This window comes from Natrix helvetica (genome assembly GCF_964273705.1).
Source record: "Natrix helvetica genome assembly, chromosome: 2".
Taxonomy (NCBI): domain Eukaryota; kingdom Metazoa; phylum Chordata; class Lepidosauria; order Squamata; family Natricidae; genus Natrix; species Natrix helvetica.
The window spans coordinates 159,222,850-159,235,291 of record NC_138552.1 but is presented as its reverse complement, the minus strand read 5'-3'; the positions used below and the strand labels follow the sequence as shown (position 1 = coordinate 159,235,291).

At 34.3% G+C, this 12,442-nt stretch overlaps 1 protein-coding gene across 1 annotated transcript in view; it reads left to right on the top strand.

Moving 5' to 3' along the window:
- Positions 1-12,442, top strand: part of CSMD1 (CUB and Sushi multiple domains 1) — a gene marked incomplete at its 5' end in the record, with an annotated part of 1,188,747 nt that overhangs the window by 886,738 nt on the left and 289,567 nt on the right. Inside the window, 2 exons of the mRNA XM_081942958.1 lie at positions 811-935; positions 3,294-3,415. Of these exons, the coding sequence (XP_081799084.1) occupies positions 811-935; positions 3,294-3,415 (247 nt within the window). The remainder of the gene's footprint in view (positions 1-810; positions 936-3,293; positions 3,416-12,442) is intronic.

Below are 12,442 nucleotides of genomic sequence, written 5' to 3'. Positions count from 1 at the left end.
AAACAACACAATAATATAAAACATTGAAACTTGTGGTAAGCAATAAGTCTAAAAATGTTCCAAAGGCTGTTCGTTTTGGCCAAATGGCCCCTTAACAATCTTGTTGCCTTATAAACATGTCCTCTGCAGGCCCAGTCAGAGGCCTGTGGAGTCTCCCTCTTGTGGCAGCCAGGACACAAACTCTAAGCCAAGATATCACCATCTCTCTTCCTTGGGATCTCTCTCTCTCTCTCTCTCTCTCTCTCTCTCTCTCTCACTCACTCTCACTCTCACTCTCACTCTCACTCTCACTCTCATTTGTAGTTTTATTTTCTTTCTGCCTATCCGTAAGCCACAAGAAATTCTTCTGCTTTATACTTTTAGCAAGGTTTCTTTTTTTTTTCTTAAACTCTCCTACCACACATCCATATATCCAGTGAAGGAAAGGTGGGTTGCTCCCAGGTTTACTACCGGTTCGCTTCATGCTCGCTTCGGGCGTGCATGCACCAGATGTGCACTGTGCGCGTATGCACAGTTTAATGGAAATTGTTCTTCGTGCATTCATTACAGGGAACTGTGCACTTGCGCGCACTACTAAACAACATGCCGGCAATGCCAGCGGCAACCGGAGAACCAATTTGGGGGTGAACCAGGGCGAACCGGTAGCAATCCACTCCTGCAGTGAAGAAGAAAACTGGTTACATGTTTACTTTGACAATAGGAAAAAAAATGCTATTTCAAGAATGACCTTTGATCTGCATACAATAACTTCAGTTTTATAATGCCATAACCCTTAAGCCTGTTGTTATTGTTTTTTTCTCCTTTCCCTAGAGTTGGTGCTAATGTGCATTTTTCCTGTGATGATAATTATGTGCTCCAAGGAACGAAAAGCATTACTTGTCAAAAGGTGACAGATACCTTAGCTGCTTGGAGTGACCATAGGCCAATTTGCCGTGGTAAGTATTGTTCAAAATGGAAGCTGGTAGCAAGCTGTTCTGCCTTCATCTTCATTAATTAATTGTATACCTGATAGGCATTTTTATTCATACTGCACATTGTTCTTATGAAAACTCAGGAAATCTTTGGGGGTCCGAGGATAAGAAAAAGTTTTATTTTTAAAAAAAAATGCAAAAAAAAAAAAGTACTGAAATCTGTATTCGAATAAAGTCTGATCCTTTATGTTAGATTATGCCTAACCTCTAAAGACTAACTCCCCTACCTTTATGGAAAATTACTTATCCTTTGAATCTTAATCTTTTAAAAATTAATTACATCCCTTTGTCTGGCACATTTTGCATGATATATAAATACTCAATTAACATGCATTGCCCTATATTTATTTTCGATGTAGCGAATTAATTATCAGTTAATTAATTATTAAAAGATCTGTGCAGCTCCACAGGTACTATGTGGTAATTACAAGCTATTTTAGCAATTAATGTGATTTAATTCTAAAGTACTATTCATATTAACAAACATTTTAGTATATAGAAATAAAATATTTATCTTGATTTCCTTTTAGGCTGTGTTCAAAGGAAAAAGAATCAACTACATATATTAGTAGTTGATTATGTATTACAATGTTACATATTACAATGTTACAGCTGAAAGATTACTAATGTTTAAGCTAATTACTTGAAATTCTGCTTGGTTATGTAGAAAAATATTGAAATGTTAGAATATTGATTGTAATCTCAAATTATATGTATTCTCATATTTGCCTTTGCCATAAATTGTTCCAGATGAGTTAAATCACCTTATTAATTACCAAAATAGAAACAATATTACTATCTTGTGATGTCTAGTTTGCATACTTTAAATATGATGCTATTTGCATATTAAGAAACTTCAAGAAATGTATGAAAACACATGTTGTAATGTTTTTTTTTTTTTTGATAAAGAGTTGTGATCTCTCAATCCAGTATGAGTGGCAGAAAGAATGAATCATTAGCCATGGATATAGCTATATACAGTATATATAATTTTCTCTCTGTCACACACACACACACACACACACACACAGACAAATACACAAACACATTGTTACTGTGTTACATTATTACTATCATTATAAGGAATGCATTTCATGACAACTAGCTCCTATGATAAACATATAATTAATTATATTGTGATAATTAAATAATTAATTTATACGATAATTTTGTATCATATAAATACTATTCATCATACTGTTGTATTATGAATATCATTATTTTACTTTCAGTTAAAAAAATGTATGACTTTCATGATATGAATACAGTTCCATTTATATTTCTGAGTCCACTCACATTTTAATACCTCAGATTTTCATTATCTGTATTATGATTCCTTCATGTTTAAATGGATTCCAATTAGATGAACCACTCAATTATGAGAATCTTTGTAATAGAACATTTATAAAAGTAATATCTTCAGTACGTTTCTTGATAGACTTCACCCTGGCTCTATAGTTCCTCAATTTATGTTTGATGCTTGGGGTCTAAATTAACATTGACAAAAACTTTTGAAATATACTGTACATTGCTTATTTTAATTTTAATGTTTCCAAGATTTCTAAGTGAGAATTGTAATGAAGCAGTGATGAGCTTTCATACTGAATAAGTTTGGTTTATTTTCTATGGCTTTTTCTATTCTTTTCTAGCTTTACTATTTTGAAGGAACACTAGGTGTAGCAGAGTTTTCTCTAGTTCTGATATTTTATTGCTGTTACTTTCAGAGGAAAGTAATCTTTGTGATGTCCCTCTCATAGTTTATAGACAACTGAACTGGATTGGCTGGGCTTTTGTATTTGAAGTTGGCAAGCTGATCTCTGATTGGTCCTTATCTGAGGAGTCCAAAAAAGATGGTTTCTGAGCAGAACAAAAGTAGACCATGACCATTTAGCCTTGTAGCTCATCACTACCTCATTGTTGCCAGCCATTAAATTCTATACTAAAGGATTGTAATTTTTTTTAGAATTGTTTCATTACATATTACATTAGCACAATGTGGCATAATTGCACAGAAAGTGTAGCATAATTGCAAAGCATAAAATGGAGCACAATTGCAAAAAAATGTAGTTGTGATTGGCCACATTCAGTAAAATAAAGACATAAACGCTGTTCTTTCTTTATGAAAATAAAGCTTTTTAAACATTCTTTGTAGACTGCTATCCATAGTTCTAGTGCAACTGGAAGTTCCATAGCATATTTATAAATTTTACAGAAATGTAATAGCTATTCCCACTTCAGGGAACTTTCAGTGTCCTGCTATTTTCTCTTTAAATAAATGAGAATCTCTGAAATCTCTTCTACTTCATGCATTCCATATTTTAGCTAGAACGTGTGGTTCTAACCTCCGTGGTCCGAGTGGTATTATCACATCACCCAATTATCCTGTTCAATATGAAGACAATGCACACTGCGTATGGGTCATAACAACTCTTGATCCAGAAAAGGTATGTTTCCCATTTTGTTGGTTTCTAAACAATTACAATTGAACGTACTGATATTTGCATAAATAAAGCCTTCTTTTGTTTTTAGTAAATCATAATTTACATGAGTTTTTATAACATTTTGAATGTACAAAATATAGACCAAAAAGTATCTGTATGTAATTTTGTTTCACTTCCTTAATATGAATGTAAATTGATGTCTTAGTGATTACTTAATACTATGTATACTTTTGATGTCAATAATGATGTCATTTTAGAACTGTAGTAACTTTTCAGACTCCTTCACAAAAACAACTGTTACCATTCAAAGATTTTAATTTGTGATATAATCTTTCTGCACTAACAATCATGTTCTATTTGCCATAGTGCCAAAATTGGTTCAAGATAAGACTGAGATGTCTTTTCTCTTTAAGCTTAGTCTAATCAACTTGGTGTATTGCATTTCTGAATTAACAGCATATAAGAAGCCAGAAATTGCAGTGTTTGTAATTATTATAATTTTGTGGTTCAAAAAGGGGCAATGTTAAATTTAGAGTCCTAGATGTTATGTTTGCCTACATTTTCTAAAAAAAAATCATTCTCTATCTTCTCCTTACGTTGTAAGAAAGGAGGAGTAGAATGGATATTCTCACAAGTGGGCATCAACAGGCAAACATTTATTTTAATGGTCACTTTTTGAATTGCATCTTATGAATTTATAAATTAGACTATTCAAGAAAACTTCTTTTTGTATCTATCATTAAACATGTGTTGCTTTTTCCTGTAGTCTCCCCGCCCATTTTAGTAGTACTAAGCTATTCAGGTTTGTTCTCTACTTGTTAAAAAGTACTCTATTTTAATCCTTTGCTTATTTTGAAGGCTTTCTACCATGTGTTTCCTCTGGGTCCTACTAATGTATCTGCTGAACATAACCATACTGAGTCATTTCTTAGAGGTTTATAGCTTACAAATAGCTATTTTGCATTGATTTTTTTTTCCTAATGGTTTTAACTAGGTTGTGCTGCAGGTGTTTTAATTTGCAGTTAATTCCTGAGGCATTTTAATTTTTGTTCCTTTGGGTTTTCCCCCCTTCTTAATATTTTCCATTCTGGGATAATTTCCACAACCCAACTTCATTAGCTATTACTTTGTATTTCTCCAAATGTGTGTTAGAGTATTGCCTGTTCCTCCTTTATGTGGCTGTTTCTATTCAGATCTAACTGTACTGTTCTGAAGGAACATTGGCTGTAGCATATTTTTTGTCATCCATTCTAGTATTGTCTTTGCCACATAGAGGCTACAGTATACCTGTAGCTGATCGTAATCATTGATTTTTAGATGAAATTAATTACACTAAGCCTATTTCAGTCTGGGGTCCAGTCTGGCTTGAAGACCGGATCATCCTTATACATTATTTCCTTCAGGGAAGATACAGAAAGAGTGATTTCATTATCCTCCTTGATCTTTCAGCATGTTATCCTGTCTTCAGAATTGAAGGGATGGTTTCATAGAGTTAAATGAAGTAATTGTGGCTCTGGACATTGACAGATATACCACAGGGGACTATTTGGACCCAGTGATATTTAATAGCCACATAGAGGTACTGAGAATTCATCAGGAATATGAATAGTATATTATACGGATGGGTGTCACATACATATACTATACATTCTGCTCATATAACTGTGCCCTCCTCATGGGATATACAAGTGCAAAAAAAGTAGGGGAAATAAAATGAATGTAAAGTTAATTGTATCTTCATTTTTAAATCTGTACTCAATGTGGTATTGATTTGATTGTCTTAATATTTTGTGCATTTGTTAATTTTTGTAAACATTATTTACAATATGTTAGTTACATAAATAATTAGTTACAATGTTATTACCCATCTTCTTTCTTTGTATTTTATTAATAATACAATTTTTAACTTGAATATTTGGAAAAAGAAGTACAAGACCACTCATTTCTACAGCATGAGATATCAATATTAAACTAAGCCAAAGATGAGCATTATTGGTTAGGCATCATACTCTCTGCATTTATCCCCTTTGCCTTAATTATTCCAACTGCTACATGGCAGAATTTTAGCAATGAAAATAAAATGGCTTCTGAAACTGAAAGTTGGTACAAATTAGACACTGTTCTTTCTGTTCTTTTTAAAAAAATAATCCTACCACTATATAAAGAATACGTTGATAGTGCTAGAAACAGCTGGCTGACCCTAGGCCAGTTACTTCCTTTCAACCCTGGGAAGCAAGCAAGGCTAACCCAAAATTGGTTCCAATTTTTTTTAAAAAAAGGCTTGTTAAGAAAAATGCAGGGAGTAACCTAGACCAAGGCTGTCAAACTCCTGGCCCATGGGTTGGATGCGTCATCTGCTGGCCATGACTGGTTTAGCGAAGGGGGGGGGGAAGTCCCAATATGTCATGTGATACTGCCATGAGTTTGACACCCCTGATCTAGACAGTCGCTAGGAGTCAATACCAGCTCTTTGTATCCTCTTTTACTAGTTTTATTGAACTGTTTGAAACCAATTAAAAGAAGGTGGATACAGTACAAGTATCTTCTGTGATTTTCTCGATCATATTTAACACAGGGAAGTATAGAACATTACAGTTTGGCCCTGTGTGCTAAGTAATGTTTTATGTAAAAAAATGACAAATTATTAAGCAGATATCCCGATTTGAATGCTTTTGTTTCTAAGTACATATTAACATGACATCTGGACAGTCTTAACTAGAAGAAATGATTATGGTAAACAGCATCAGGCTTCAGGAATTTTAAATATTTTTGGTTGAAGCATGCATCTGTAGTAACCATGAATTATTCATAACCTGCCTTTGAATCTTGTTCATTTCCAGTTACTCCTTTTCCTTCCTTTAACTTTTGCTTTCTGTTCAGTAAAGATTGGAAACTCCTACAACTTTCTATCACATATCCCATGTAACTTTGCCTCAGAACATCCCCATCACATCATATTAATAACCCCTGCCTCCAAATGTTCTTTGGAGAAAACAGCCAGGTGATAATGGGTAGATAAATAGTCCAGCAGAGAATTCTCCAAAAGTAAGATAAAATAAATGCTAATTTATTTAGAGCAGAAGCTTTTACTGGTTTTAATAGCATCAATTTATTTTTGTTTTTAAAAGCATAACACTTTAGGGATTCTGCAAATTGGGAGGTTGGCACCAATACAAAAACAAAAACAATCAAGCATTTACATTAGAAATTAGTGTCACCACCTAGCTGAATGAATTCTCTAGGGTACATAGTTAAATAAAAGCATCAGTTTAAAGGTAAAAAAAGGGGGAAAGAAACAATTATATTAGGATATTATAAGATGAATTGTCTAGATCAAGAAATTGCAAGAGAGCAATCAAAACAATTTCAATAAATACTAGGTTGGATTCAACTTCTTTTGATGGAAACTTTTTGAAAAATGGAGTTCTGTTGGCAGAAAGGACAAACTGATATTTGCTTATATTATCATTCTTCTGCAGTTCGTATCATCATCATTTATTGTGTTCCAGGCTGAATTTTACTCTCTCCTCTCCCAGATTTCTTCTTTAAGCAAATGATAAGGCTTCCCATCTCATAACAGTGACCCTAGCAGTGAAATGAATACTACAAACAGGCAGCACATCACAATTTCTTAAAGCAAACATTGTGCCTCCACTCCGAATTATCTCAATTGGTATAGAAGGGTATTCATCATTAATAGTATTTAAAGCCAATGAGAGATCAACTAGGGCCAAGCCACCCTGTACTCATACTACACCTGCCTTAGATCATCAGTGACCTTGACTAATGCCATCTCAGTGCTACAATCAGCTCTGAATCTGACTGAAAATAATCTGCTCCCTCAAAAGTTGCAAGGCAACCTTCCATAGAAAGTGAGTAGTTAGAGATTGGACAAAAATTGCCCAATTTCATTGGGTCCAGCAAGGCGGTCTAAGAGGGCAGATTATTCCCTCCACAAGACAAGCAGATCCATCCCCTCTTGTAAAGAAGTATTACCTCCCAGGAAGCCTTAACCAACTACAACAGATATGGATCTACGTCTCCATGGACTAATAGGCTCAAACTGTTCCTGGTGAACTGTGCCAAAGGCATTCCCTAAGATTTATACATTCAAACAGATGAGAGCAACTTTGTTTGATGGGTACTTGGAAAAGTCCTTGCAGGATCTCTGTAAATGTTCCCCTGACCACTCCTTGGCAAGGAGGAATCTTGAGCAAGCTTCCAGCCAACCAAATAATAAATACACTTGTCACTATAACTACACTATGGCACAAAGTAACCCTTAATAGAAGCTCCTATGTATCTCGGTCAGATTCATTCTTTACTTATTTATTACTTTTCTAGATATCTTTTATAATTCTTCATCACCTGGAGTTCTTCTGAAAAAATCAAAAGATGGCTGCATGCACCTAGAGGCTGCAGCAGTGTGATTTGATCCATGTTATGCCTCATTACAACCCACAACTGGCTATTTCTCAACATACTTAAAAGTTTTGGGGGGGAGATTGGTTCAACTGTGGAAGTTTGGGAGAGCTCAAGATTAGGATGTTTTTGCTCTAAAGCTTCCTGAATCGAGCTGAATCAAGCCAAATCAAGCCATCGTGGGTATTTGCAAAGCAGGCTGGAAAGCAAATGACATCATGTGTCATGAAGACATTGCAGAAATTATGAAAAGTATGTACATTTAGCAATGTGATTTGGAAATATTTGATAAGCTTAAAGCCAGGTTATGGAGGATAACATGTGGTCTACAATTTGCACAAAATTTACCTCTGTGCTTATAAGCCAAAAGAAGATATATTAGGTCCTGTAAAAAAGTTGTTGTTATTAATTTTTTTTTCAAATATGCAATGTGGATATGCAATATTCACTTGTGCACGACAGACTTTGTCATTCTGAGCAAACTGCCAAGGAGCTGATTAAAAATATGATTGCATAATTCCATATCTTTCCAGGCTTGCAAATTAATTACAAACAATTGGATACCAACTTTTTGAAGCACAGTTGCTTCAAACCACACAGCTTTTCATTTTGTCAGTATTCAATATTCAGTTGGAAACCTGTTTTATTGCCTGATTTTTCTTTATAAAGGAAAATTTCCAGTGGACTTCAATGGATTTTGTTTCTCCATCTAGAACCGAATGTTTAAAATACAGAGAATAATTAGCTAGGCTAGGGCATTTAGGAATTGGGTAAATAGGTGGACATCTATGTGGTTCTTCCACTTTACATTGCTTCCTAAAATGATTATGTTACCATCCATTACTGCTAACCCCATACCTTTTTAAAAGCTTAGCCAATTTTTTTTATTAAAAAAAAAAGCTTGTATTGTTCATTCTTGCTAGTATTGGTCCTATCGTGTAGATCTTTGGAACAAACTGTCCAAATGTGTTTGCAGCAGGATACAAATTACAAGGGCTATGTCAGAAATTTCAACATTTATTATGGATATGCCAAATCTAAAATAGAATAATGGATGTTGGTTTGATTTAGAAAGAACTATGATAGATACTTCATAAATTGTTCTGTAGGATAACAGTTGATTGTTTCTTATTCTGAATTTGATTTACTCCTCACAGAATTAGGATTATATGACTTGGGTGCTATATAAATCTTATTAATAAATAAATAGAATGCTACAGATCAAGGATAGTTAGTAGTTAATATCATTCGGTATTAGACGCTTGTCGTGTTCAATAATCTATGTATAAATTCAGTTTTATATGTTCAGCAGGATGTATAGAAATCCAAAAGAAATCTTTTTGCTCAAAATGTGCAAATTCTGTTTTCTGCTCTTTAGATGTATTATTATTTGCATAATGAAAGAATGCAGTTAACATGAATTTATATAAAATGTAATCATAATTAAAATGAATGTATGGTTTTTTTAGGAAGAGAAGCTTCAAATGATGAAGAAGAATAGAATGGAACAGAACAGAACAGAATGGAATGGAATAGAATAAAATAGAATAGAAAAGAATAGAATATTCTTTATTGGTCAAGTGTAATTAGACATGCAAGGAATTTGTCTTTGATAAATCAGTTCTCAGTGTATAAGCAATTATATATTACATTATTTTAATCATAATAACAAAGTAATAATAATGATTCCAATAAGAGAAGGTAGTAGAACAGATGAGAAAGATAGATAAAAGTAATACAGCCATACTATGTGGGTAAATATACTTAGACATTAGGCAGTAATGTGAGAATTAGGTGTTCAGCCCTTTAGTGGCATCCCAAAGGGAGGAGTTGAAATAGTTTATGTCTAGGACGTGAGGGGTCTGTAGATATTTTCTCAGCCCCCTTTCTGGTTCACTCAATATACTGGTCTTCAGTAGAAGGCTTGGCTGGTTGCAAACATTTTTTCGGCATCTCTAATCATCTATTGAAGTCTGTATCTGTATCAGGGGTGAAATGCTACCAGTTCAGGCCAGTTCGCCTGAACTAGTAGTAAAAATGCTACCGATTCACCTGAACTGGTAGTAAAAAAAAATCTTTAAAAAGTTTTTTAAAATGTTCCAACGATCAGTTGTGAGACAATCAGCTGCGCCGTGCAATCATCGGAACTTTAAAAAAATAGCATTTTTTTTACTACTGGTTCTCCCGAATGCACGCTCACATTGCTACCAAACCGGTATCAAAGGTATGTGGATTTCATCCCTGATCTATACAGTTATAGAAGTATAAATAACAGACTCAATAATTCCTCTGAAGAACTCTTTGGAAGTGAATTAGCAGCTTCTTGAAAATTCACAGAAATTTTCAAAAATCATGTTCTTTAAAAAAAAATCTCAAGAATTTCTTGTGTAGTAGATGTGGGGCATATGGTGTATTTCTAAAGTAATAGATGTGGTGTATATGGGGAAGTAGAGAGACAGCAAGGCCCCAGTTCTGTCTTCCAGGCAACCTTTCTTGAACCCTCTAAGTATTATGCTGCTTTCCATCATGCCTGAAATAGAATTCAACTAAGGATTCATTAGTTTCTGTGGCTTAAAACAAAAGAGTCAGTTCTTTGCTTCAGATTCAGCTAGTCTGGAAAACAAACTCTTGTTCAAGCAAAACAATCCCTTTATTCTCTGTGTGGTAAAAAATGATAAACACATCATGGCAGTGAGATAATCAGTAAAACTAAATTCCGTTTTATCTAGAGACTGTTCACAAACGTAACTGATAAATTGTGTAATCTGCTTTTTACAAGCATTTCTTTTCCACATCAGTAAATTATTGTTAGCTGATTCTATAGCATCTTCTTTTAGCTCTTTCATTCTTGCTACCTACCAGGCACAGATGAGCACTGAATAGGAATATGTTAGTGCAGGTTGGACTCCTCTTTTGTTATTCATATTGGTCAGTATAGCCTACCTCAGCATTTTCATATATGCTGTTTCTAACCTCGCAGTGTCTTGTATCAACATAATGCAAAGGAGTTGTACATTTGCCAAAAGATGTTCTGCCTGCAGCAATAATCTCTGCATTATACCCTTCATTTATTTAACAGGCAGTTTTCATCTTTGTACTCTTCCCTTGGTCGAGTGTGTGAAGAAATAGGTTCCAGCAGGATCCTAATAGTATTTTCATAAAAAGGGTTGTAGGAGCTGCTGAGCTCAGGAATTGTCTTACAGGTTCTCAGTGATTCAATAATCACTGAGATTAAATTGAGCTAAGAGTTTCCGAGCTGATATGCTTAATCAGGGTGATGTGAGACGGTGCTGGAAAAGACACCTAACAGAAAAGTTGAACACAAATAAAAATAGAAAGTTTTCAATGTGTGCTGCTATAGCCTTGCTTTAAAACCTTAAAACTGTGAAAACATAAAGCACAGTGTGGAAATTACCTTCTATCCTTTTCAATTTGTAATTTATAATTAAAGACATGCTATTTTCAGGTTTCTAAGCTGTCATAATTCTCTCTCATGTTCCTCCTTCTCTCTCTCTCATTTTTTTTTCATGCATGGTGCAGACATGAATGTAAATCATACACACTTCAGTGTTTTTGTTCAAAATTCAGGGACAGCATTTGTAGTAGCAGTCAAACATTTAATATTTAGCCTTAGTTACTGCAAATGTAGCCCAACAGAATAAGTCAACCAGGGTTACCCTATGGCAATAGATAAATAAATAGATAAATAAATAAATAAATAAATAATAAATAGATAAATAAACAGATAAATAAACAGATAAATATGCAGCTGGTAGCAGCTCGTTAGCTGACTTATATATTTATGCAAGAATTATAAGCATACTTTCACAATTTTGCAACATCATACATGGGGACAATGCTCTATAATCCATATGTTCACATTATTGTTTGTAAATGCTCAGTGAAGGCACAAATAAGTATGTATTCCCTTTTTTTCAATACTTAGCAGTGTTTCCCAACCTTACTTAGTTGAAGTCCACATATCTTAAAGTTGCCAGGGTTAAGAAACACATGTCCTGGATATGTGTATGTTTCACCAAGGTCATAGACCTTAATGTCAACTTATGTAATTAGTTTGTATGCTTCTTATTGTTATTATATTCATAGCAGCTGAGAACATAAAGCAATAAAGCATCCATGGTATAAAAATTATACAGTATTCAAAAGGGATCCACAAGCAAAATATCAAAACCTCTTTCAATATAACGACAATATATTAACAACAGTAGGAAAAACAAGAAAACAACAACAAGAACAACAACAAACAATCACAGAAGGAGACCATGCTAGCTAAAAAGAGAGAGTTCTAGAGAAGGGGTGTCAAACATGTGTCATCACGGCAGTGTTACATGATGTATCAGGACTTTTTTCCCCTTCACTAAACTGGGTGGAGGTGGGACCAGCACATGACACATCCAGCCAGGAATTTGGCACTCCTGTTCTAGAACATATACAGTAAGTGTAATGTTGGAGAAATAGCATTTTCTGATTTTAGCTCTCTCTAGAAAATAGAAATGGGGCATCAGAAGCAAACCTCCCTCTCCCCCAGAAGGATCTCACTTGGTTAAAATGATTCAGATGGAATTAGCAGTCCTGGAGGTATATTGG